Raw genomic sequence first — 27,979 nt, 5'->3', positions numbered from 1 at the left:
AAAAACAATCAAAAAAATAATATAATTTCAGTAAATGTCTCCATCTATCATCCTTCAATGGTTTTCTAAGGCTGTCATGTTTTTGCAGATTTATTTTTACTTTTTCAAGTCATTCACAGCAATACGTTTCTTCTTATTATTTTTTTTTTATCAACCACTATCAAACTCTCTCATTATAGGTTTGATTGTTTAAAGCCTGAGGAGAGATAATTTAAGGTGTAAAAGTTATTTACCACATCATTTGACTTCGGTCCCACCTGACGCAGACAAAAATGACTGCCAGCCAAAGTCAAGAAAAAAAGTCTCTGCCACTGACTTCTGTTACAAAAAAGAGGCGTTTTGGGGTTTAAATGTGAAGCCTACTCTATGATATTCATGTGGGCTGAAAAAAATTTCAATCACAAAGAACTATTTTCCAGTTGAGTTGATGAGCACCTGAACAGAGATCACTTTGCAGATCGCATTGCTCAAGGCATCTCAAGCTGATGGAAATTAATATCTAATAAACAGTCAGGGAAGCTCCGGGCTGGTGCACTTCAATTACCTCGACTGAAAAAAAAGCAACCAAAAAAAAAAGTAGCAGGCAGAAGCAGCTCCATAGAGAAATAATATCAAAAGGAAAAAATATTTTTGACAGGAAATCAGAAATCTACTGAGACAGAACTTTGATGCCCCTTCACTTCATGGAGCTCATTTATCACTCCTCAGTGTCGATCTTTTCACCTCCACCTTCTGCAAAGATCAAAGTCATTTCTCCGACCGCCCTCACACAAAGAAACGACACAAAAATATCTTCATCATGAAGGATAAGAAGGAGGGGGCAGACAGCCCTGATCACTGAGTTCATGTTTGTTTAGCCACACCTGACAATCCAGAAACTCCAAACCCCCCCACACCACTCATTGTGTAAGGAACTTTTGAACTGGTTTTGTATAAAAATATGCACTCTTTTCTGCACAGATTATGTCATACTCTGTTATCTGGATAATTTGCCACTGCATGCCAGTGCAGATTAAAGCTTCCATCATGAATTTTTAGTCCAAATGGGTTTTTCTTAGTGATGGATTAGATTTTTGTAAAAGTTAGACTGTTTTTGCTTATAAACCAAAAACAACTGTTTCGATCCTTAGGCCATACAAATACTGTCTTCTCTACATGTGGCCAATGACGGGAATGTAACTACTTGATAATAAATGCTTTAAAAAGTTAGAGTTTAGATTTAATGTTCTTATTGAGTGTTCATCATCAAGCACACTAACTGCTCCTAATAGATGCAAACACCGATAGCATTGGTAGCAGCAGCAAGTTTGGATCCTGCAATGGACTGCTTGTGAATTTCATTTTTTAAACGGAATGTCCATAATTACAAGGCAAGGATGAGCTCATTGCTGTATTAGTGAAAACTGAAATATTTGGCCTTTTTTCTTATAGTCTCTCATTCCTTTTTTATTTTTATTCCTATTACACAGTATTTGTAAATTATAAGATAATTAGGTACTAAGTTCTTCATCTTGAGATAAGAGCATCTGGTAAAACAAACAAAAAAAAACATTAAAAAACAAAAATAAAAACAATTACAAAGGCTTAGATGTTTAACTGTTAACATGCATTTTACATATGCCTCAGAATCTGTGGTTATTGATTATAAAGCATTTGTTTGTGGGGTGATAAAGCAGCTTTGCTTCACTATTGAACACAACTAGCTCCTTGAAGTTATATTGACTTTATCTCTTAATAATTCTTCTTCCTTCAGTTGAGCTTTTGACATCCCAAGAAGACAATTTGCTGTGTGTGTGAACCGAACTGGAGCCTTTGTTTAAGTCTGGAGGAAAAAAGATCATGAAGTTCTTGTTTTTGGACTGAAATGCCAGGTTTTCTACATGCAAATGGTTAGTTAAGTGGTCTTTTCTGTAAGTGTAAACATGTATTGACCCAAGAAAAGGGTCCAAAAGATCTAGATTTACCTGGAAGTCGCTTGTTTGTCAACTGAGCCCCACGGGCTGGCTCTGCACAATGTGAGGGATTATATACTTGTGGCGTCAGTGGTCTGTCCCCTCAGCAGTGCACCAGCTTGGCCCAGATGGAGCTTTCTCCCCGGGTCCCCAAGTTATTAATGTTCCATCCAGATGAGGAACGATGCTGCAGCCCAGCTCATCTCACCACCCCTTGGGGGACATCTGGTGCCACAGTATCATACACAGGTTATGTACCAATAAGAAATTATATAAAAGTGGCCAGTACACGGATATAACAAACCAAATGTTGTTTGGTTTTCACATTTAAAGTTGAAGGGAGAATTATCTTCTACCTAATCCATAGTAAAACTAGAAGAAAATCAGTCTCCCAGATGTGCTCCATTATTAGTCATTAGCATCAAACTCCTACATCAAAGCATGCTGGGCATCATTCTCATTGTCAAGTGTTAATTCGCAGAGTCGGATGGGTTTTTTTCACTTGCTGCTGGTAACTGTTTTGGCTGTAATTTCATGCAGGGATGTGACGATAGCTTGCGTAATGAGGCGCCATACTTGGCGGGGATCTGCTGTGGGATTATCCTCACAGTGGGAATTGATTAGAAACTTTGACATGGAGAATTACGCTGTAGTTATGTCAGGGCCAGTAAGGATCCATGTGAAAACACATTTTTCAAACACTGGCATTTGCCCAAGACAAGGCAGACCAGTAACACACTTGGATTGGGCACTCATCACTGCCTTTGTCTCACTCTATGGGATGTAGAAACCCTGAGTCACACATGACTAAGTAGTTTTTCACTCAACACATGCATGCACTAATGTGAACACATGCTACCACTTTTGTGTTGTCTTGTAACTGCTGTATCAGTAAATTCTTTCAACAAGAGGCGCATGCAGATGCCTGCTCAGTGATGGGGAATGAACCCTTCTGTTTGGCTGCAGGGGCACAAAGCAAAGCATGACAGGTTTTGATGGTACATTGGCGATACATCTAGAGCGGAGAAAGGGTCACTGCTTAAGCAAAAAAGGGTGCTTGCTTTTGTTTTATGTGCCTCTAAAGAATTGAGTTAAACCTGTGAGACTGTTATCATCATCTGAAGAAAGGCTTTGTTTTAATACAGCACAGCCTCTTTCTGTCTTTTTATGGATATTGTTAAAATAAGATTTCCTTCTTGGACAGAAGGAAATCATTATTTTATAAAACTCTAAACAATACCTTCTTGTGAGAACCAAAAAACTCAGAAATCATTCAGGATCAAAAGAAGTGCATTTAAAAATGTTTGATCGCTGGCTTTATTTCTCAACTTTTCCATTTCCCGCTGAACTCACACAGCACAGAAAATGTTATTAGACTCTAGCCGCCAACCTTTCTGAAGAATTGACCCTAACCTGCACCGTGTCTCCGTTGTTTAGTTTCTTCTCCTGGCAATACTATATATTCTTTTACAAACTTTAAAAGCCTCTTCTTCTGTGGCAGGAACAGAACTGCATTTAACTGAGAGATTTTTAGAATTATCTTCGCTTCCATTTCAGTTGTGTGGGACCTGCGACTGTGTCTTCATCAAAGGAAAGGAACGTGTTCTCCAAAAATAAATATCTTTCAGATATCAGTTCACAGTTGCATTCACTCACTGGTGCTTGAATAAACACCCGAGAAGCGATCCCTGACATTCTTCCTCCACGGGTCATGTTGGGTTATTCAGATCCACTTTGTCTAAAAAACTGTAACAAGGGTTTAAGAGTTGAAGTATAAAAGGAAGATTTAGGTTAAATATCTAAAAAATTCAGCTCGCATTGCTTTTGCGTAGCCTTGATGCATCAAGCTAACATTTGTTTGGTAACTAGTTTCAGAGGAAACAAATTGGAGGTCATGGGTTACAGAAAGCTGCTTTATTACCTTTCTGAGAATTAATTTTTATTCAGAAAAGATAGATAATAATCACATGAGAACAGAGGAGTTCCTCCTCAGGTCTGCAGGTGCTGCACTGCTCATCACAAATGCAGGTATTCAGATAAGCTCTGTGATTACGAAGCCAAACAATATTTTCTGAATTGCTAATCAAACCATGTCTGTCTCTTTTCCGAGGCAGGCAAAGATTAATGCAGAGTAATGACTCTGAATCTGACCTCGGGTTCAGGGGAGCAAGTCTCAATTCCCCTGTAATTATACGCTTGCTTCATTTCCTCCATGCTCCTGTGACCCGACCACCACTTTAGTGCAACTGCAGAAAACCTGCAATCCTGTCTCTGTCTCATTATAATGGAAATGGGTTCTTTTTTCAACTAATTTACTTTCAATCTTCAACTAAAGTGATCTAGGGATTAATTAATAGCCTTTTTAATTGACTTTTTTTTCCATAAATGTATGCACAGAACAATTGCGGATCACTAGTGTGTAATACAGTGTATGAGAAAAAGAAAGGGTCCTGGGTGTTTACTAGGATTTTGTACAGAGCATTGATCTAAGATGCCATTAGACATTTTACATTTAGGCAGATGAAGAATTTATAGCTGTTGCGTTATTGCTGCTCTCTTCTCCAAATCATAAATGCTGGTGATGTACAATGGTTTGATTTATTACTATTAAGAACATAATGTAATAATATGCAACTCATTATAGAAGTTCTGCAATCAGTTTAGCTCTTACAAGGTATATTTTTCTTACCATTTTGACAAATGAAAGGATGATACTTTTATCTTTTTGTTTTTATTTGGTTAAGGTGGCAGTTGGATTCATTGTTGTGGTTTAGATAGAAGACTAGAGTGTTGAAGTTCATGAGGCTGGCAAATGGAAACTAAAGTCATTAATTTTTTCTTTTCAATGCGCTTAACTAAAACTATGAGATGTACAAAACACAGTGATAAAATGTATGAATTATAATCTGTCAGATACCAAAAAACAAAAAATCAGTGCAACGTTTTTACCTGTTCACACTCTTATCAAGGTGCTTGTACTACTTCTCTTTTTCTTAGTCTGATAGTGAAAACTATCTATTAAGAATCCAGCTTAATTTTCCAGCAGGACATTGTACCTCACATACTACCAAAGGACCAGTTCCTTGTTTAAAGTTCCCGGTATCTCTGATTGGCTGCCAGCAAGCTTTTCTGACCCGAATTGTTGAAAAGAAGATGTAAGACTGTAAACAAGACAAGACAATAGGACTGAAGGCCCAGAAAGCCCTGTGCTTTCATAGCATTCCAGCTATGACACAGACCAATTGTCTCAATGTAAAACTGCATTGCGGCAGTAATTCATACAATGGAACCTCCGAACAACCATTGAGTGTTCATATTTTTCAGAAATTGTGACCGCTTGCCAAGAATAAAAAAAACATGTTATTTTTTCACTACAGTGTTCCGTCCTTTATCACGACGGATAGTTTCCATAAAGTGACAGTTGTAAAGTAGGATTATAGAAATTTCAAGTGTTTAGTTTAATATAACTACACATTTATACACCTAATAAACATTTTCATACAGTTCTCTCTTGTTTTAATTCTCAAAGTTCACATTTTTATTGAAAAAAAGGTTAAATATTATAGAATGAAAAAAAAAATCTGACCCTGATCAAAAATTGATGTTACTTTGCCAAACTGCACAGGCGGAGTCTAATCTCCGAAAAGATTGATTGACACAGCCAGTCAGGATGCAGAACACAATGTGCTGTTAAAAAAAGAAAGAAAAAAGCATGTTGCACTGACAGACAGTTGTACACAAAAAATTCTGCAAAACAGCAAAATCGCAAAAGGTGAAATGCAAGGTAACGACGGAACCCTGTATTATTACATGTCACTGGTTTTCTTTTTGCTAGTCCAACCAATAGTTTCAATACAAAAAGTCTGTGTATTGACATTATGGTCTATTTAGTTCAAATGTAACACATTTTCAACCCTTTAAAATGTATCAATTGCAAATCTTTCCGTGTTACTGGAAGTGTTTGGAGACATTTTTAGCACATTTTGCTGCTGCTGGAGCAAAATGTGCTCACTACTCAAGACCATTGAATACATTTCACCAAAAAGGTCTTTAAAAGTTAACGTCAGATAATATTTTTTTTTAATAGTATAGCTCTGAAAAATAATCTTTTCTTAAAGCGTGATGAGCATCAAACAAAAACAGTGTCTAAGACACAGAATAGACTTCGGCATGAACAAAAAGGGACTTTTACAAGAAACAAGATAAACATACACTAAAAACAGAATCTTGTAAAACACAAAAATGCTTTGAATTGGAATTATATAGATCAGTTTTTATATATAGTGTACCACATTTTTCTTTCAAGTGTAAAATAATTTTAGAAAACAAGAAAAACGTATTAAAACTTTAGTTGAATTCATGGCAGAGCTTCCAAATCGGCTCATATTAGAGCCTACATGTGTGCCTATTAAAGAGTCTGGCGGGTGCAAGTGAAGGATCAGAATCTAACAGCTGATATCAGTGAAAAGCTATTGTTTTGATGTGATTAACTTCATGTCCACAGAGCACTGTGAGGCTTCCTCCACTTAAAAAACATGAAGAATTCATTGAGCCAACAGACACGCTTTCACATTTTGACACACAGAGAGATCAATTCTCTTCCTCATTCGTCAAGGTGTTCAAACATTCTGCTACCTGGCAGGGACATGTCAGCGAGTTCAATCCATCACAGAGTCTACTCAACAGTTATCTGACAGATGCACTTGTAAAAAGGTCCACTGCTTCATGTTTTTCAATGAATTTTCTTGGCTGTTTGTACATCAGAGTTAAGAGTCCAGTCTGCTATATAGCCAACATCTTGAATTAACCACCCTTCCGCTCTTTGTTTTTCCTAATTATTTCAATCCCATCTGTCATCTTTGACAGTCAACAGCAGCTACTTTATTATTGCACAAAGACTCATTTTGCCACATAAAATCACATGACAGGCTTTCATCTTGTAAGCAGATGGCTTTTAAAATTAATCATCACCCCAAAGTGAGATTCTGGACTGGTCCATCATAAGCCCTACTCATCACTGAAGAGGCACAAAGGAGACATAAAGTTTGCTGATATTGAAACAAAGGTCATGTCCTCAGTGCTGACGATTGCACTGGGTGTAGTTAAGTGGAATGACTGCTGGAGGTCAGTGGTCACTAGAGAGTGATGCATGGATCCCAGCCCAGCAATGGCTCTTCTCCAGTGGTCAAGGTGAAAGCCAGATGTCCTGGCCCAGTGGTCTGGGTTTTCATATTACATATCATTGTCTTTAGTTTTCTGATGATATCAGACAGGATGTGACATAAGTCATCAGGTTTTTACATTTACTTGGTTGCTTTGATTTTGAAACCAAGATCAAATTTGGGCATAACTGTGATGTGATTCGTCGCTCATTCACCTTCTACTTCAACACTGGATGGTTAGCTGCAAGACAGAAATTGAAGATGTGTTCATTTTTAACTTTGCTCTAAAGTTACAGAGCTGCTTCATGCTGACTGCTTTACTTCCATGTTGATCAAGCAGCTAATCAGTGGTCTACGATCTTGGCAGTCCCCATGAATAACAATAATAAAAATAAATTAAATTATTACACTAAATTGCAGGAACTGTTTGTTCTTCTCTGAGATCATTTCGATACTTTTTAGCTAAAAAAAAACCCAGTTAAAGTAAAAATGTTTTAAGTGAATCCACCATTTTAAAGCTTTGATTCCTGCAATAATGAAAACCTTTCTGGTTTTAGAGACTCTTCATTTAGAATTTGTATCCACTTCAGACTGCCTTTTTGATTCTAATTTAAACTACCCTTAATAAAGTTAGAAAAGAGATTTTTAAACCAACATTAAAAGTAGTTTAATGCAGTTGCAAATAAATAAATGAAAATAAATTATATAAATAAATCTGATGAAGATTTTATTGTATGTGCTATTTAGACTTAAACCCTAAAGACAACATTTCATTGGAACTCATTGATTTCTAGAAATCAAAACACAATACTGCTTTCATTGAGGGTTTCAACTTACTTATCTGCAATATTCCCACGTTGTTTGTTTAAGTTGGATAGTTTGCTGCAATGAGTTTTCAGTACCCCTAAAAGAATTCATCTTTGGAGAGAAAGTCGGAAGTCTTACAAGAGGGCAAACAAATGTATAGAGATAAACAGAGGGGTACACCTGTGGGTGCTCACACCAAGCCCTCCGATGATTAATCGTGCCTTTGTTCCAGTATTTTTTTCCACCTGATTGGAACCATAAAAATGTTGCCTGTAGCATGTATTACATTGTACTTCTCTCTTGGTTTTTATCTAAAATGAACATGATCAATGTGATATCTTAACAGCCGAAAGGACCTTTAAATCAGATTACTGATTTTTTTTTTAAAAGGTAGTGGAAATGCAGTAACATCTTAAGAAGTACTGCACACTTTAACATGAACTTTTTAAGCAACCTTACAAAGGAAGTGCTTTGTGTAAGCAATCTTTGCTTTCTGTGTACCTTGAAAGCATGAAATTGGTTTATTATGTTGAAATATAAGTTCAGGTATTTGAGCTCTTATTTGCTCAACATCCTTTCAAATTCTTTTCCATTTTGCTCTTTTCCTATACATCTGCTATTTATTCCTTGCAGGTCCCGCCCCACCGTTTTTCACTTGTCTTTTGCATCCTGTTGTATATAAATCCTGGAGGATTGTGGGGCAATTTAAACGTGAAAATAAAAAGGCTGGTGCCTCCTCCCTCTGTGAAGTTAAGAGAAGGGAATGCAGCAACACAGCTCATCATCATCACTCAGTAGAAGTGATTAAACAACTTTGCAAGCTCAGTCAGGGTCTACCACTTAATGAGGACAACGGTGTATGGTGTTAGCTAAAAAACTCAGCTCAATGCAAACATGATTAAAACATAATGAGGACACTCTGACAAAAAGTGAGCTCGGCAGAGCGAGCTGACATGTAATCTGTGTGGAAGCCCAAAAGGGGTTCACAGCTGGTTAGTGGATGCTCTATTTGACGTATTCAGTTTCCTCTGGGAAGATGGAGGCAAAAGCAAAGTAATGACACACAAAAAGCACACTGATCACCAGAGGAGTGTCGTGGTGGTTCAGTCATGTATTCACAGCATTCAGTTTGCCCGTGCTCACAGTTTAATAGTGGTCGGTCTGTAACCTTGGAAACCCAGACTGGAGGATAGTAAAAAAAATAAAACGGATGGTTCAAAGAGAAGTTTGGAAAATGAAAGGAGCCAGTAATCATTTAGCACCATGCACTCAATAATTTCACCTTCGCATTCCTCATGTCAGAAGGATGAATAAACTGTTGCTCCCTGAAAATTTAGGGAAACAAACAACACGCAGGCTATGAAGAAAAAAATCTGTTAGGAAAGAAGACCGCTTTGAACTTCTCACATTTGCTGTCAGACGATTCAAACCGAGAAGTGTGAAAAATAAAAACTGCTTCAAAGATCATGGTTAATAAATGAAGTGGGGCCGTTACGACCAAGCTCGGGTTTAATTCAAAGGGAGGTTCCCAACAGATTTTTACAAAAAGGAGTAAATAAATAAATAGATAAGTCATGCAAAATACTATTACAAGCTCATTTGTGCCTGATTAATTTTATTTTTATTATTATTATTTTATTTCTATAACGTCTGGTGTTGTATTAGAAAAAAGGCCTAGTTTAACTAGCTTACACATCATATGAAAATTATTGCATGTGCTACTGTCACTGAAAGTAAATCAATTTCCAAAGTAAACTGTCCGTAATGGGGTCTCACCTTAAGGAAAACTATCAAGTCAAAGTCAAAAAGTCAAAGTCAACTTTATTGTCAATTCTTCACATGTGCATCACATACAATGAATCGAAAATCCGTTTCTTACCCTCCCGTGTCTGTTCAGTAGAAGAAAAATAAAAACAAAGTAAATTTACAATATACAACATAGGCAATTTGCCATAAAAGTGCGAGTGCACTTAAGGCAGTGTCTCAAGGCAGCGGGGGGGGGGGGGGGTTCGTTTGAGCACTGTTCATGGGGGGATATGGGTGGTGGGTAGGTGGAGAGGGGAGAGGGTGTTTAGCATCCTGATGGCCTGGTGTGTGAAACTGTTTCTGAGTCTAGTGGTCCGGGAGCAGAGGCTCCTGTACCTCCTCCCTGAGGGCAGAAGGCTGAACAGGTTGTGTGCAGGGTGGTGTGCATCCTTGATTATTGTTAGTGTTTTGCGGGTGAGGCGGGTGATGTATAAGTCCTGCAGGGAGAGGAGTGGTGTTCCAATGATTCTCCTGGCTGTGTTAACTATGCGCTGCAGGGCTTTCCTGTTGCTGTGTGTACAGCTGCCCCCCCACACAGTGATGCAGCTGGAGAGGATACTCTCGATGGTTCCTCTGTAGAATGTGGTCATGATGGCTGGTGAAGCACCTGATCTTTTTAGTTTCCGCAGGAAGTAGAGACGTTGTTGTCCTTTCTTTGCCAATGATGTGGTGTGGGCGGTCCAGGAGAGGTCCTCACTGATGTGAACCCCTAGGAATTTTGTGCTGCTCACTCTCTCCACAGCAGTACCATCAATGATCAGTGGCAGGTGTTGAGTGTGGCCCCTCTGAAAGTTGACAACAATCTCCTTTGTCTTGCCGACATTTAGCAGGAGGTTATTGTCTCTGCACCATTTTGTCAGCAGATCCACCTCTTCCCTGTAGTTGGTCTCATCGCCCTTGGTGATGAGACCCACCAGGGTTGTGTCGTCTGCAAATTTCACAAGGTGGTTTGTGCTGTGGGTTGTTGTGCAGTCATGTGTCAGCAGGGTGAAGAGCAACGGACTAAGCACACAGCCTTGGGGTGCCCCGGTGTTGAGAATGATTGTATTTGAGGTGTTGTTGCCGGCTCGTACTGTTTGTGGTCTTTGGCTGAGGAAGTCCAGTAGCCAGTTGCAGATGGGGGTGTTAACACCCAGCTTGTCCAGTTTGCAAATGAGTTGCTGTGGTATTATTGTGTTAAATGCGGAGCTGAAGTCTATGAACAGCATTCTCACATATGCGTCCTTTTTGTCTAAGTGGGTGAGAGCTGGATGGAGAGCAGAACAAATGGCGTCCTCTGTCGATCGTTTGGGTCGGTATGCAAACTGAAAGGGGTCCAGGGTGGGGGGAAGAGTGGACTTGATGTGTGACATGACTAGCCTTTCAAAGCACTTCATGATGATGGGTGTTAGTGCTATGGGGCGGTAGTCATTGAAGCAGGATGGTGATGGTTTCTTTGGCACAGGGATGATAGTTGTAGCCTTGAAGCATGATGGGACGATGGCTTGCTCCAAGGAGATGTTAAAGATGTCTGTGAAGACATCCTTAAGCTCTTCTGCGCATTCCTTCAGCACACGGCCTGGGATATTGTCTGGACCCGCTGCTTTCCGTGGGTTGATGGTGGAGAGTGTCCTCTTCACGCTGGTAGTTGTCAGGTGCAGAGTTTGATCCTGGGGGGAGGGGGGCGTTTTCTGTGGGTGTGTGCTGTTTAGTCCTTCAAAGCGTGAAAAGAAGCTGTTCAGGTTGTTGAGAAGGGGGGTGTTGTTCTCACAGCTCTGCGGTGCAGGCTTGTAGTCTGTGATGGCCTGGATGCCCTGCCACAGGCTCCGTGCATCTCTGCTGTCGTTGAAGTTGGAAGAGACTTTTTGCATATAGTCCTTTTTTGCTTTCCTGATGCCCCGGGACAGGTTGGCTCTTGCTGTTCTTAAGGCCCGTACACACCGGGACGAATATTCGCCAGGCGTTATTCGCCAGCGTTTTTCGCCACGTTTTTTGTGTTCACACCCAGGCGATTTTCGCTGACGATGAGTGGAGTGAACATGCAATTTCATTCCCTGACATTAGATGGTGCTTAATGTAAAACAGAAATACTCCTGTACACAAGGTGGCGCTGCGCAACTTTACGCTTCTGAAAGTCGCTTTTCACTCAGAAGAAGAGAGCAAGTATTTACACGCTTGTCAGAATCAAACAAAGAAAACATGAATATTTCAAGCACCAGTAGCTCCAACTGGTGCTTGGTTCGGGGATATTTTAGAATGTCCGTCATTATTGTTTCGCGGCTGTGTGTAGACGCTACTTGGCGTCTATCTTCTTCGCTGGTATGTGTGCTCAGCAAGGCAGTTTTGTGTTTGAGCGCCCCCAAGTTGTGTTTTACTGTAACTTCAGAAGCTCCAGACACGTGAGCAAAAGCGCCGTTCTCATTGGTCGAGTAGATTTCGACGCGACGCGTCGAAAAAAAAAAACGAACCCGAGGCGTTTTTTTTTTTTGACGCTTTAACGCCTGGCGTTTTTTCGCGTCGGTGTGCACACTCTCGTTGGTGCCCTTTGTTTAGTCACGAGGCGTTAAACGTCGGCGAAAATCGCCGGCGAAATTCGTCCCGGTGTGAACAGGCCTTTAGGCCAGCTTCATCCCCTGCTCTGAAGGCATTGTCTCTGGCTCTCAGTAGCCCTTTGACTTCCCCTGTCAGCCAGGGCTTCTGGTTGGCTCGAATGATGATGCTTTTTGTGTGTGTCACATCATCGATGCACTTTGTGATGTAGGAGGTTACTGTGTCTGTGTACTCCTCGATGTCTGTCAGGTTGTTGTAGGTGGCAGTTTGTTTAAACATGTCCCAGTCTGTTGTTTCAAAGCAGTCCTGAAGGGCAGAGGATGCTCCCTCTGGCCACACTCTTATTTTCTTCAAGACTGGTTTTGCAAGTTTCACCCTTTGTCTGTATGCAGGCGTTAGCATAACACTGAGGTGGTCTGATGTTCCGATGTGGGGGAGGGGGGTTGCTCTGTAAGCTTTTTTGTGAGGAGTGTAAACAAGGTCCAGTATGTTGTTTCCTCTTGTTGAAAAGTGCACATGCTGATGAAATTTTGGAAGGACTGTTTTGAGATCAGCGTGGTTGAAGTCTCCGGCAAGAATGATGAAGCCATCTGGATGTGCTGTTTGTTGTTCACCAATGGCCTGGAATAGTTCATTTAGCGCTGCATTCCTGTCACTGTTGTTGGTTGTCGGGGGGATGTATACTGCCACTAATAAAATCGCAGTAAACTCCCTCGGCAGGTAGAAAGGACGGCACTTCAGGATCATGAACTCCGCCCGCGGGGAACAGTGTTTGCTCACCAGCTGAGCGTCCCGGCACCACGCGTCACGAATGTAAACACAGACCCCGCCGCCGCGTGTTTTTCCTCCGTCTACGATGTCTCTGTCCGCCCGATAGCACGTTAGTTGTTCCAGTTGTATGGCAGAGTCGGGAATGTTGTTGTTTAGCCATGTTTCCGTGAAGATGAACACACAGCAGTTGCTCGTTGTCCGGTTCGCTGATCGGAGTAGGCGAACACAAGTGTTTTTAATAGGAAAATGAGGCTGTTCAGTTGACCTAAAATAAGTTCTGAATAACAGATTTTGTTTAAGCTATAGTTGACAATTTTATATATTTATATATATATATAAACGCCCCTCTCACCCTCCGCGGGTGGTTTCTCCTCCAAGCTCGGGTCCTCTACCAGAGGCCTGGGAGCTTGAGGGTCCTGCGCAGTATCTTAGCTGTTCCTAGCACTGCGCTTTTCTGGACTGAGAGGTCTGAGGTCTTTCTAGGGATCAACCCCCAAGTTGGAGCCACTCCTCCAGCTTGGGGGTTACTGCCCCGAGTGTTCCAATTACCACAGGCACCACTGTCACCTTCACTTTCCATGCTTTCTCCAGTTCTTCTCTGAGTCCCTGGTATTTCTCCAGTTTCTCATGTTCCTTCTTCCTGATGTTCCCATCACTTGGTACTGCCACATCCACCACAACGGCTTTCCTCTGTTCTTTATCCACCACTACAATGTCTGGTTGGTTCGCCATTACCATCCTATCAGTCTGGATCTGGAAGTCCCACAGGATCTTTGCCCTCTCATTCTCTACCACCTTCGGAGGTGTTTCCCATTTTGACCTTGGGGTTTCCAGTTCATATTCTGCACACATGTTCCTGTATATTATTCCAGCCACTTGATTGTGGCGCTCCATGTATGCTTTCCCTGCCAGCATCTTACACCCTGCAGTTATGTGCTGGATTGTTTCAGGCGCCTCTTTGCACAGCCTACACCTTGGGTCTTGTCTGGTGTAGTAGATCTGAGCCTCTATTGCTCTGGTGTTCAGGGCTTGTTCCTGAGCTGCCAGGATGAGTGTTTCATTGCTGTCCTGTAGGCCAGCTCTTTCTAGCCATTAGTAGGACTTCTTGATATCAGCCACTTCAGTTATGGTCCAGTGGTACATCCCATGCAGGGGTTTGTCCTCCCATGAGGATCTGTCCTCCAGCACTATATCCTCTGCTCTCCATTGCCTGAGACATTCACTGAGCACACTGTCAGCTGGGGCCTTGAGCTTGATGTACTCATGCATCTTGAATGTTTCACCCTGGATAGTGGCTTCTAGGCTCACTAGTCCTCGGCCTCCTTCCTTGCGGCTACCATACAGTCTCAGGGTGCTGGATTTGGGATGTAGATCCTGGTGGTGTGGATCAGGGAGTCAATGTCACGCTCGCTCTTAGCATATAGCTTAATGTTATCCATGTAGACGAGGTGACTGATGTTGGCCCCATTTCTGAGTCGGTATCCATAGCCAGTCTTGTTGATTATTTGGCTGAGGGGGTTCAGACCTATGCAGAACAGCCGTGGGGACAGAGCATCACCTTGGTATATCCCACATTTGATGGACACTTGTGCAAGTGGCTTCCCATTGGCTTCAAGGGTGGTTTTCCACAGCTTCATTGAGTTTCCTATGAAGGCTCTTGGAGCCCTGTTGATGTTGTACAGCTCCAAGCATTCAGTGACCCACATGTGTGGCATTGAGTCATAGGCCTTCTTGTAATCAATCGAGGCTGTGCACAGGTTGGTGTGTCGTGACCCGCAGTCTTGAGCGACTGTTCTGTCAACCAGGAGTTGGTGTTTGGCTCCTCTGGAGTCTCTACCAATGCCCTTCTGTGTGTTGCTCATGTATTGATCCATGTGCCTATTTATCTTGGTTGCAATGATGCCTGACACGAGCTTCCAAGTTGTGGACAGACAGGTTATTGGGCGGTAGTTGGATGGGACTGCACCCTTTGAGGGATCCTTCTGGATCAGGATCGCTCGCCCTTCCGTTAGCCATTCGGGGTGAGTCCCATCTCTTACCAGCTGGTTCATTTGTGCTGCCAGGCGCTCGTGGAGTGAAGTGAGTTTCTTTAGCCAGTAGGCATGTATAATGTCAGGGCCCGGTGCTCTCCAGTTCTTCATACCTGCGACTCCTTCTTGGATGTCTGCCACTGTGATGGTTACTGGATTCTGTTCAGGGAGGTTGCTATGTTCTTTTCTCAGAGAAACCAGCCGCTAGGCATTGTTGTTATGTGCTGCCTCTTTCTCCCATATGCTTTTCCAGTACTGTTCAGTTTCCAGCCTTGATGGGTCTGCTCGGCTGTTTTGACCCTGCCACTGAGCGTACACTTTTGCAGGTTGAGTTGCGAACTGCCTGTTTATCCGTCTGGCTTCATTGTCTCTTGTGTACCTTTTTAGGTGACTGCTCAAGGCCAAGAGCCTTTGTTTGGCAGTTTCCAGTGCTTCAGGTATGGGCATCTGGTACTTGCTTTCTCATTGTACCTCTTTGAGCCTCTGTCAGCTTACTCACATCCTTTCGAGTTGCCTTGATTTTGGCCTTTAACCGTTGCTTCCATGGCTGTATTGTTTTCTTCTATGGTTGCTCTTATAGCCAAGCATCTTAAGGATCATTGCTGCTGAAGTGTAAACCAGTTCATTGGTTTCTGTGATTGTTGTGGTAGGAATTGCCCTCGATGCTTCATTCACAGTTCCCAGAAGACTTTCACTTAACCGTTGTAGCTGGTGTCTGGGTTGCCTAGTGGTCATTGTAGACATGATCTTGTCTTTCAGGTTAGTTACTGCCTTGCTCAGCTTATCTGTAGTTGTTGGGGCTGTGTACCCAAGCTCAGGGTGGGAGTGTGGTATAGCGTCCTCTCTGACCTGCTGTTCTGGCTCTCCTGTGGTATTGTATTGTATCGCTTCAATCTCAAGTTGTGATAGGAGTTGCCGTTTGTGGATGTTAGAGCATTGGGCTACCAGTTGTTTGGGAGTTAGCCTTGATTGTGGATTTCGAAGCATTGATTTATTCCACCTTCTCTGCATGTAACCCCTCTGGGTGAGATTACTTGAGTAGTAGCATTCTAACAGAACCTTGTTCTCACATCTAGTCCATTTCCGTCTTGTTCCAATAGCCCACTTTCCATCAGGGTGCTCTGGTCCCCCAGCACCTGACGCAGACCTTGTTTTGCCGGGCGACGTCTGAGCCGGCATGGCATGTGATTCATTGTCTAATCTCTACATTTTTTAATCAAATCAGATCACCACCTAAATAATGATTTACCATACAAGACATTGTATCATTATGCATTTCATAGTACATGAAAAGCTAAAAGAACATCCTGCTTATCTAAATAAACACCTCTTTTGTTGTTTCACCATCTTACTTTTAACTAAATAGTCAGTAGCATTATATCCCTCTCAAAAATGGTTTCCTCTGTAAAGTGCTCCAGTGTTGACGTAATGTGTAATGAGTACTCTGTTTCCTCATTATCTACATATGATGGGAGGTTTTTACTTTACTTACCAAAATGTCAGCAATCTCGTGGATAGATTTGTTGTTTTCCTTTCTTTCTACTTTATTTAAGTAAACACAACCACATTCATCTAACTTTACAACCCAGAGACACAAATAATGAGAAGAAGAGGGCGGGAGAAGGAGAATTGTTGATGAGAAGATGAGACTACATTTGTTTTTGTCAAATAGCTGGAGGAGCATTTTTAGTAGATGTTAACGAGAAGCAATTAGTTTTGATTAAAAACAGAATTGCTCCCATACATGCAACAGAGCTATATCAAAACAAACCATTGATTAATTTCTGTTGGTTTTAGACTTTATTGTCATCAGCAATACCCATACAACAGGGGTACAAGTGCTTGGAGGCCAAAGAGGAGGAAGCAGACTCTCTCAAAAGCCCTCTGGAGATGCTCATTACGTAGTGATTAGATGAGCGGGGAAGCTGTCGAAAAAGAACACAGAATGCATCAGTATGTGTGGAAGTACGTGCTTCTGTTGTAACAGCTAACTTTATTTACTGTGGATTACTTTTTGCAGCATCCATTGTAATTGGGAAGTGGTGGTGTGAGATGGAACCTTGTCTGGAGGGAGAGGAGTGCAAGACGCTGCCCGACAACTCCGGATGGATGTGCTCCTCTGGGAACAAGATCAAAACCACGAGGGTGAGAGCTGACACGCACCTGAGTACACATTCTTACACGTTCAAGCATTTATATCATAAGACATAATGCATATTTGTCCTGGCTGCACACAGTTTTACCATTTCCATACAGGCTAAAAATTATTAGATATAAAACGCATTTAAAAAATGTAACAAATTGTAAATATGTAATTACCGTAGGCCTCCTGACTGTCTCTCTCTGATGCCAGTGACCAATAAAACATGCACAGCGTCACATTTGTGCACAAAGTTCCTAAAACTTGAGCAAAATGCTTCTCTTCATGTCAAGGTTCATTCTGACATGTGTAAATGCATCCATAGTAGTGACAATCCATATGAAAAACATGGTAAACAATGGCTGGTCTCTGCTTCAGGCCACAATCCCTTCAGAGATAAAGTTAACAGCCAGCCGTCTTCTCTTCTACTGCTTTTTACTTCCTTAAAAGGACTCAGAATGCAGCACACCGAAATAACAAAGATAACAGTCCAGCACTTTTTGACAGGTTGATCACCTGATTTGTGTTCACTTAAATGACCCCTTCCCTCCCCTCTCTTGCTTGGAGACACTGTCTTTGAATAAAGGCAGAGACTAATAAGATGGTAGGGAAGCAAGGAATAGCATGCGAAAGGTTGGACCACATGGGATTTGCAAGGTTGCTTTTTAGATATAAATGCCAACAGACAAAAGGTAAAACTTTGACTGGGACAGGCACTGCTGCTTTAAACATTTCAGAAGGAAGTTGATCGAATGGGGTCTTGGTGGCCTGTCAAGGTTACAAGCTGCATAGTCCACTTTAAAGTGTACATCCCTAATTTCCAGCTCAGAATTCTGTGCAAAGAAAAATGAAACATGTCAAAAACAGAATACTCTATTTCCAGTTCTAAGGTTTTGCATTTTTTCAAGATAACAATAATCTGGTTTCCTGTTGAGTCTAAACTTGGAATTACACAACCATCACACACTTAACCAGCATACACAGTTTAACAGCTTTCATAACGGTGTAAATGTAATGCATTTGAATATTTCAGGAAAGCAGGAGTAGAGAAGCTGCAGGTCTGAAGTTTTTTGTTCTACAATGGCTGACTATAAATGTACTGCTAGAAACACAGTGGAAAACACAAGAGCCATCATTGTCTTGCACTGTAAAAGGCAGGTAGTGTGTTAGATTTTAAAGCTCTTGACACCACAAAAAGGAGACTCTAAAAAAGTTTTGCTTGTTTGTAGAAAGCTGCCTTGCTATTAAACGCACAAAAAGTTGCAAACATCTTTAAAAACTCTGGGAATACGAGTTCAAATTTGGCAAAAAAATACATACAAGCACAGAGAAAAGGTCCTTTTAAAGCAAATACCGGTATTTTGATTGAGGATTTTTTTAGTTTTCGCAACACTTCGACACCTCACAAATAGTAACTTTGCTTCAGACAAAAGTTTTGTTAGCTACAAATCGAATGCAATTAAAACTTGAAAAATGTGTTGCAGAGTAATCATTTATAATGCCTTATAAAATCTTTTTTTTTTTTAAAGGCAAAAAATAAAGGTTTTTCCGATGAATAAGTCATAATCAAGACCTGTCATAATCACTGTACTGTCTTCACACATTAAAACCTTGGAAATGAAAACGCTGTGATTGATTCTTCGTGTGGTTACGTGAAAAAATAATTTAAAAACAAAAAACGGGGAAAATCTGTCATCATTTAAAATGTGTCCACAATGATGAAGACAAGGCATCAGGATGAAGTGTGTTTGGTTTAAAATCTTAAGCAAAAAAGCAAGGGCCAGAAGGTCAGGCCTGAGGCTGCTGTTCTACCCAATACACACATGTCCTTTTTCTTGACCCTCTCTTTGCAGAACACCCAGCCATACTCTTCTTTTTAGCTTCCGGAAGCAAAATGCAGAGGATGCACCAACAGAAATTGAGCTGCATTCTTGCTTCTGTAAAGGTTAGTCTTTTTCTTCAGCTGTTTTCATTTTTTGGTTTTCCGTCTCTCTTCTCTCTCTCTGTCATCCCTGCGCTCGGGTGTTGGGCAGCAGAAGTGGGACCGGCTCATGTTCAATGACTTTCCATTACGTTAAATACTCACTGCGAGGTTATCAAGTGTGTGTTTACATGCTGTGCATGATTAGGCAGGCGTGACACAAATACTGATCCTTGACATCCACTGAAGGAATTTATCAGGCTGTCAAGGCAGAGCATAAGGAATGATGGAAGTCTGTGAAAATGAAAAAGACAAATTATGTAAAAAAATCTAACATAAGTACATTTATACTTCTTTATTTCATGGCTGTTTTTTCTTATACTTGTGTTGGTAATAAAGTTTACTCATTGAACTTAGTTTTATCTCGTGTATTTTACATTGTCTTTATGTCTTATCGTCACCTTCGTTTTTTTTCGTTCAGTCTTTGCAATTTCTCAAGCTTTTGACCCACGACAACTGTATTTTAGAGGGATTCTCCTTTGTAAACCACCGTGGTTTTAGGAGCATTTATGAACAGTATGCCTCTTGTTTGACCTGTTTATGTCAGTTCAGTGTTTTCACTTTCTTATTGACAGAACACACCTGATCTAGGTACTTAGCAGCAAGCAGTACAACGGAGAGCTGAAAAACAAGCAAGGTGCTCGAGGACAAGCGCTGGGCAGCCCCAAGCACAATAGCTGCAAAACCTTTATGCATTTTACATCTACAAACTGACTTTTTTTGAAATTGTGTAACCCTTGTGCTATTTTAGATGACCCCACCCTTACATTGACGTGTTCTCCCTACCATGGCAAAGGTGGATAAAGGTGGAAAGATTTCATGTAATCCATAGAGAACAGTGAAGATCACAAATCATTGAAGAAAAAAGGTTCAGCGCACTGTCTAGTGGGTCAAGATGACCCAACTCAAAATGTTAAAGTGCCTAGGATAGCACAAGGGTTACGAGTTTCTTACCAAAGACTTCACAAAAGTTCTTGCTTTGGTTTATTTTTTTAATAGAATAAAAAAACTACCACACCTAAAACCCATCTGAGCATTAGCTTTGTTTAAAAAGGAAAAAGACCCCCCCCCCCCCCCCCCCCCGCAAACAAACAAAAAAAATGATAAATCGTAATAAGTTAGCAATATAGGAATGAACATGCATGGAGAAACTTTGAGAAATGAGTCAGTTTTTCAGTAGTTTTATGTATATGCTCTCTACATCTCTACATCTTGATATATATTAATATTCAACTGTTGAAACCACTGAAAGTGTAATTTTCCTTCTAAGGTTCCAGTATGCTGTAGTTTCACATGCACAGACTGTTGTGGAGACACACACATTGAGAGTGAATGGCCTTTGCAGAACCCTGCTGTCTGTGATCAGGGTGTAATGGCAGGATCAGACCCCTCTTCTTTTCACTGCTTTCTTTGTTCCATGCCCCACTTTTGCTATCAGCTACTGTGTAGTTTGATTACAGAGCCTTCTACTGGCTTGCCAATCCCATTAGGGACTAATCTGTAACATGCTACTTACTTTGCTGTGTGTGTGCTCCTAGCAGTGCATGCAGATATGTTTTATGTGCTTGATATGTGTCGTGCGGGTACAAAAGGCAGATTGCTGGGCAAGTCATTTCCCTTTGGGCTGTGTGGCATCTTATCAGAGGCTACTTGATATCCTTATCCTCCTCCGAGGGTCCCGTTGAAGCAGCTATCAGCACACAGCATAGTCCACAGGCTACATGAAAGGTCCTTTTATCCTGCACTCTGCTCTCTTTTTAATCAACATTCTTCATTCTCCTGCCTCTCAGACCAAATTGCCTCAATTGGATTGGTTCCTTCCCGAAACCAAACAAAACCTACAACATGTCCCCTGCAGCCATTTTACTTCACCCGCAGGTTTTTGTCTCTCAGTAAAACCTAGTACACCCAGTAGAACCTCATTTCTATCCTTCATCAAAATTGGCATTTAAAGTGAGAGGCCAATCAGAGCCAAAGGCTGATGCCCGTGTTTCTCCTCCTCTTTATGTCTTTCAGAGAGAGAGCCCCTCATTGCCTGTTCTGTATCTGCAGACAAGGCAGACACTTTTAATTATGGAAGTCAAAGTGAATAAAAGTGGGGAGGCTAAGGAGGGAGCACCTCCCAAAAACCGATTCCCAATATACAACCGCAGAACTAAAAATGAAGGCTAAAAAGATCCCTTTTTCTCACTGGAAATAAAAAAAATAAAACACAAGAAAGAAAACATGATAAAAGAGACATGAAATGAAATTGTTGTAATTACAAATGGCTTTTTTAATGAAAACTTAGGAAAACAAGCATTTAAATTTGCACAACCCCACTTTCTATGGCCCCACTTTCTATGGCCGAGTAAATACAAATATCTTTAACAATGAAAAAAGTAATGTAAAAATTTAACAGGCATTTTATAAGCTTTAATATCAGTTTTAGTGAATTCACATAGTAGCACTACTACTTTGTAACCCCCTGAACTGTTTGAGGTGAATAATGAATACAAATAGTGTTACCTCACTCATAGGGCTCCAGTGTTTATATTATTACACACAGAACAATATTTACCAAGCAACTGTTTTCTTGTAATTTTTCAGCAATTAGGACTAGAGGTTTAACTTTTAATTAAAATACAAAATGACACTTTTTAGTGAGCTAACAAATCGGATGTTCTTTTTTATGAAAGCAAAAAATACATTACTGCTGATAAACAGGAGGAAATAGACGATAAAAGCTGCTTGAAGCCTAACACGATCAATGTCATAAATGAATGCTTAAAGAAGGGCTGGATTTTTGTGCACAACCACACTACTACACTAATAAGCTCACAAACAACCGTTGTCTGCACAAAAACTGCACACTTACACACGTATTTATGCAGATCCCTGCCAACAACTGTGGACAGTGCACACATGAGCTAGCTCACTCACAGATATATGCGCATAGCAAGATACACACAAACACATACATATTTCATACATCAGGCAAACTTGCATGCATTCAAACATCTGTGCAGGAGTGTTTGCATGTTCTTTACCTATTGCTCCTGCTTTTCCTCCATTTTTCAGACTTTTTCCATGTCATCATGACACACAGTCAGAGAAATATCATGATAACGGTAAAAATGATGTGAGATTAGTAATAAAGTTGCAAATGTCATTGTATTAATACATTTATGTGAGTAAAGGAGGCCACTGTCAGCATGAAATAATGAGAGTATTTTTTCCCATTATCAAGGTCAAATAAAATTGTTCTTGATATGTGTTGATGTTTGGTAGTCTTGTGTTTTTAAGAGGCACAGCAGTCCGAAGAGGATTCTCAGCTGGCACATTTGATTTGTTGAGAGTTCTTGTTTTAACCCTTTAACACATTTTTCAACTACCGTAACTTTTCGACCATATTAACGAAATTCCAGCAGATTTTGAAGCACAGCAATGCAGCTTTGCACTAATATGCAAGACTTTATGTTAGAAAAGTAAACTTTATAATCGAAATGTGTTGCATGTCGATGCAATGCAATACGAAAAGCTGCCTTTCTCTGTGTCATAATCAACTGATTCAGGTTGATCGCATTAACGGTCCAAGAGTTACAGAGTAGGCCAAAGGGTATGTATTATTTAGCAACATCCCTTCTGTAAAAGGTTAACTTCTTTGTTAACTTGCTTTAACTTCTTTTACTAAAACAATCATTCTTGGACCCTGTTCCAATTCCAGCTTAATGCAGTCAACCAATTAGAATACAGACATCTATGTTGTCAGCAAAGATCAAGCATGCAGGAAATCAAGCAGTCTACTTCTCATTTCAGGAAGTCTGAAAGAACAGGGGACAGTTTTAGTCAGCTTTTCACATCCATGTGGGTTAAAATGATGACATTTCCATAAAACTTGTCTCCTGCTGCTAACAGACCTCTGGGGATTGAGTCAGAGATAGAGAAAGATCCTCTGTGTGGAAGCTGTTACTGCTGTGCTTGTTCTGAGAGAGAAGGTGTTTTGACATGCTGGCAGCCTGCACAGGTGATGCGGATGCAAATGCCGGACACTTGAGCCTTGAGGATTACTCTACTACAAGAGCGATAGAGGAAAACAAAATGTGTTCTTCTAAGAAAGACACTGTGGTGATGGAGTGATGGGGTTTTTTAAATGGTGTAACTTCTTTTCCAGTAGGTAGGAATAAATATTCATGTACAATCAGTTTATTAAAAGATCCAAATATAAATGTGCCAATTTTTTTAATCTCTAAAACCTTTTTTTTGGCTAACTAAAACAGCTGTCTGCTGCAACCCATCTTTCTACAACTCTGTAGGATTTTGCGTTCCAATGCTAATGCAATGTGGGTTCATTTGCATTAGCGCTGTGCAGCTCATTAATTTCCCTTATCTGGATAAGATATGAAAATAATGAATAAAAATGAATGCCAGTGGAATTCTGACCTTTTTTATTAACAACCTAATGTACCAAACCTCAAAAAGGTGCAAAAAAAGAGAAAATTACTTCACTAGTGTCAAACTTATATGTAAACGAACAAACAAACATTTATCCCCACAACATATATTAAGAGGTCTAAAAGGTTTCTTTAAAACCTGGAGAAAATAATAATAATAATTTAGTGTTTTGCTGAAAAAAATGAATATAATTCTTAAATAAGATGCTTCCTGCAGTTGAAAGGATTCATTTAAATGTCTTTCATGAGCTCTCTTAGTGTGCTGCATTATTTATTGTTATTCAGTACAATTAATATTACTAAAAGAAGTAGAGAGCAAAGTGATTCTTGCAAATGTTACATTCACAAGAAGTATCAATTTATATGGAATAAAGCTCCACCAAATTATTAGTGCAAAATATAAAATCAAGAAAATCTCTTGACATAATCACTATAGAGATCCACTTGTTATTCTCAACTGCTACACCTGCAAGAATTGCATTGCCTGGATTTGTTGAACAGGATTGTGGGATTTCTGTTTTACAGTTTGCTTGAATCTGGATTTCATTGCAACATTGGTGATGGGTTCTTATTCAAAGTTCTGTTGGTAGCCAAAAAAAGATAGGAGCATTCTATAAACTTTAATTTTTCCCAGATTGCTGCTGAAAAAGATATCAAACTCAAAGCTGCACAAAACACCATTGAAATGGGCCCAAATGTGCCCCTGAGATTGAATTAAACGTCCCTGTAGCAGAGTCATGAAGGGACAGCTCAGGCTTGACATCATGTGGCCCGATTAAGCAAGGACAACTCATCAGCTTGGAACAGACAGAACTGCCTTCAGCTGGGTTAGCTTCAAGGTCCAAACTATCACTGCTGCAAAAGAAAGCGTAGCATATCCGTGTAAGATGAAGTCAGATTTAAGTGTTAATTTGTGAAGTAAAACATACACAGCATGGAAACACACCAGGGGGTTTTGGTACACACTTATTTTGATATATTTTGATACACACACATCCCTTTTCTGCATGCTTTCCATTCAAATAAAGCTGTCTGCATTTAGTAGCAGCTCTAACCAGGAGGTGAGACACAGTTTGTGCAAAACCTCTGGAGTTCAAAAGAGGCCCCTTGTATAAAGAAGCACGATGCAACAGCTCCTTAGGGTCTAATTCTTGCACACTTGTATGCCTTTGTTCTGTCTAAGCCTATATGCGTTTTTCTTCTCTTCCCTCCCTCTTGTGTTGCAGATTCATCCCAGGACCTAACAGAGTGCTCCCATCGCAGGTCTGAGTGCCACGCTCCCCCCTCCTTTATGCACCTTTCTCTTCTCATCACACGGACTAAAATTATTACTTCAACGTCTACTGACTGGCTTACCTGAGACAACAGAAAGGATTTCCACCAAGATAAAACAGCTTTGCTCGCATGGTGCCAAGGATTTGAAACGGCACTAATCCCCTGTTTGATCAATGAGCCCCATGTTGGTGACTCTTCTCTTCTGCGCAGCCGTGGCCTGTTTCTGCCCCAGTCTCCTCTTCCCTTACTCTGTCTTGTCATCGAAAGACTAAAATGGCTTAACAGGGGTAATTTGGAGCTTTTAAACGTTTGAAGGAGATTTCCCTGTCTGAAGGTTAACCAATCGAGGAGCTTATTCAGAATTGGACATGGGATCGACAGAACTGAGGACCCTCAGATCCTGCTTCTTCTGAGTGGAATGGGACTCTCCTCTGGAGATGGATTTCATTGCTGTGATCACTAGGAGAATATTTAGCTGAAGTAACACTGGACTGTCAATAACGGAACACTTGCAGCTTCTAATGAGATACTGAAAAGGCTTTCAGGTTTTAGTCTGAATTTTATTGGTGGGCATGCCCAATGTAAATTCGAGCACCGCTTTTCTTTTTATGTAAGATAATTTATGTATATATACACATATATAAAAATGTTAAATACACTGTAAGAAGATGAATTCAAGAGCCTAAAAATATATTTATCATTCCATTAGGCATTCAAGTCCTGTGGTGGAATATCGATTGATTAGCCCCCTGGAATTAATTCAGAGGCTGGTGAGTGGAAAACTGTATTGAAGAGTTTGCTTGCATCGAAAAAGAAAAAAAAATCACAATTGAATTTTAGGCCAAGTCCTTGTTAATGCTGCCATTCAGTGCCGCTGCTGAGAGAACCAAATGTTTGCAGTTTCTGTAAAGATGAGGAAAATGATGCACAGAACTGCTACACATTTGTTAATTGACCTGGAGTCAATCTTTGACCTTTTCCACCCAGGTACACAACAGTTTTCTCAGGCAGAGATCAGGGGCATGTGTCAGTCAAGCTGATCTTTATTTCATTCAATGGACAAAGCTTGATTTGAAATGACAGTGAGGAAAGTATTAGTCTCAATTAAAAAATAAAACATTGTCCACCAGTAAGATCAAGAGCATTACAGGACAAGCCTTATGAGAAATAAAATTGTTTTTCTATACTGATACGATGTCTTCCAGTCTTCCTTATGGTTACTTACAGCTTGACAAATATTCCTTTCATGACTATTTGATATGTTGTAATAGGTGGGTGGAAGATCTTGTCAGAATTGAATTTATATTACATGTTAGCATTGTGAACAGAGTTTTTGCTTGAGTAAACAAGCAATCAGCGACAGCATAAGAAGAGTCTGAGAATGACTTACGGGCACACATACACATGCAGCAACTACAAAAGGAATCCGCAATGCTTCATTTACACAATTCCCTTGGCGCCAGAGAAGATTTATCAAAACAGAACATTCAATTCATTCATGCAATTAGAATAAAGGGTTTCAATATCGGAGCAGGCAAAATTCCAGATGATTTTCAATATCAACCTCCCCTCTCAGCTGATATTAGATACGTCTCTCGTCCCTGTAGAGGCACTCACTCACATTCATCATTTAGGAATATAGCTGGTTTCATGGAGCCTGGTGCCTCACTGAGCAGTCGTAGAAGGCATAGAACAGACAGACACATCAATCTCCTGGTGGGTTTACCAGAATCATGACAGAATATGCAAAGGAAGCAAAAGCAGGGCTGTGTTTTTTCCTCCCCAATGACTCTTTTCCTTTCTTGTTTTCTTATATCTGTTAGGATTCACTGTCCTGGTGTTGAGCTCCTGTAGAAGCAAAATGAGTCAATGAAGGAGTTTATGCATATATATGGCCATTTTTATGCACTTTTTTCACTGCTATAAATGAAAATGTGTTCATATCTCTGCTGGGTTACAGTATATGCATCTGTGTATTTTGGGTGATTGAACTCAGAATCTATGAAACAGATGCCCCACCAAGATATATTATGAAAAGTATCGTTAAATTTAGTTCCTGTGTAGGAAATGAAGATATTTTCCCCTCCCTGCTTCGCACATTATGTGTGGATCTTTTTCCCTTTAAATGGAACTTGGGAATCAGAAATGGAAAAGGAGCTTCTTCCTGTTCTCCTTTATGCTCGTCTTTGCTCTGTCCTGATGTGGAGTCCTGTGCTTCAGTTTGTCCCTGTCTCATTTTTAGTGCTTAAATGAAAAAGACCTCTGCATAAATAGATAACATGGATGGCCAAGGCTCCCTCCCCTTCTGCACTACAGTGCAATTTCAAAAACAAGACATCCATCAAGTCTTGCTGACCTCCCACTGAGACGGGTAGACAGCTTGTCTACATCTCCGTGGACAAATATCAACAGTAGACAGCAAGGACAAGCCTTTCATGCAGTCAAGACGTGCAGAAGCTGTAGACAATTTTGGTTGTAAAGCTTATGTTTAAAATTTCCGAGGGTATCTGAAATGAACCCAGGCGTCTGCCCTCTGGTTCAATACTTAAAGCTTTTAGGAAGAGGCTTCAGTGCTTTTTGACAACACTTTAGTCTTTGCACTTTTTCATATTTGTGCTCTTTAATAATTTTTGAATAACAGCCTATCATTTGAGAAAAGGGCAGACTTCTTACCTGCGGTGGCTTTGCAGCCGACGATTATAGTCATTATGTGATGAATCATTGTGAGTATCAGCTTTACTAAGAATATTGGCTGTGACTGGATGACAGAGAGCGTTCCAAAGTCATTAACGCCACAAAGATTTGGTTTCAATGAAGCTATATTGCATCATCAAGCACTTTTAGAATTTTCTGTGAAAAGTAATAAAACACTGAGAGTTATATGTTGTTCAAGTAGAAGTAATTTATTTTACTAATTTCACCTAAAAGAAAGTAGTCATCTGACGTGTTAATGAGAAATATCAGATTTTTCAGACATACAAATGCAGACAACTTTGCTTCTACCATGGTCCATGGGAATACTCAATTCTGACTTGCTGATGGGTGTGGAATAAAAAGTGTGAATCCACAGTGATAATCCACACCTAAAAAAGA

General features: G+C 40.4%; 1 protein-coding gene and 1 long non-coding RNA gene across 3 annotated transcripts in view; one reads left to right on the top strand and one right to left on the bottom strand.

Annotated features, from left to right (window-relative positions):
* The window catches only part of LOC101163164 (protein FAM19A1), a 129,384-nt gene extending 103,308 nt beyond the window's left edge, over window positions 1-26,076 (top strand). The window contains exons 4-6 of one of the 2 annotated variants that reach the window (XM_011475064.2): window positions 17,078-17,202; window positions 19,051-19,142; window positions 24,838-26,076. In XM_011475064.2, coding sequence (XP_011473366.1) covers window positions 17,078-17,202; window positions 19,051-19,077 — 152 coding nt within the window. In that variant the 3' untranslated portion in view covers window positions 19,078-19,142; window positions 24,838-26,076. The remainder of the gene's footprint in view (window positions 1-17,077; window positions 17,203-19,050; window positions 19,143-24,837) is intronic. The other variant, XM_004068850.3, reaches the window with a different exon arrangement.
* The window catches only part of LOC110015128, a 30,212-nt gene continuing 18,375 nt past the window's right edge, over window positions 16,143-27,979 (bottom strand). The window contains exons 2-3 of the long non-coding RNA XR_002290236.2: window positions 17,069-17,176; window positions 16,143-16,982 (exon numbers count right to left, since the gene is read on the bottom strand). This is a non-coding gene — a long non-coding RNA (uncharacterized LOC110015128). The remainder of the gene's footprint in view (window positions 16,983-17,068; window positions 17,177-27,979) is intronic.

This window comes from Oryzias latipes, chromosome 5 (assembly GCF_002234675.1).
Source record: "Oryzias latipes chromosome 5, ASM223467v1".
Taxonomy (NCBI): domain Eukaryota; kingdom Metazoa; phylum Chordata; class Actinopteri; order Beloniformes; family Adrianichthyidae; genus Oryzias; species Oryzias latipes.
The sequence above is the reverse complement of the archived record's forward strand: the minus strand, read 5'-3'. Positions and strand labels throughout refer to the sequence as shown.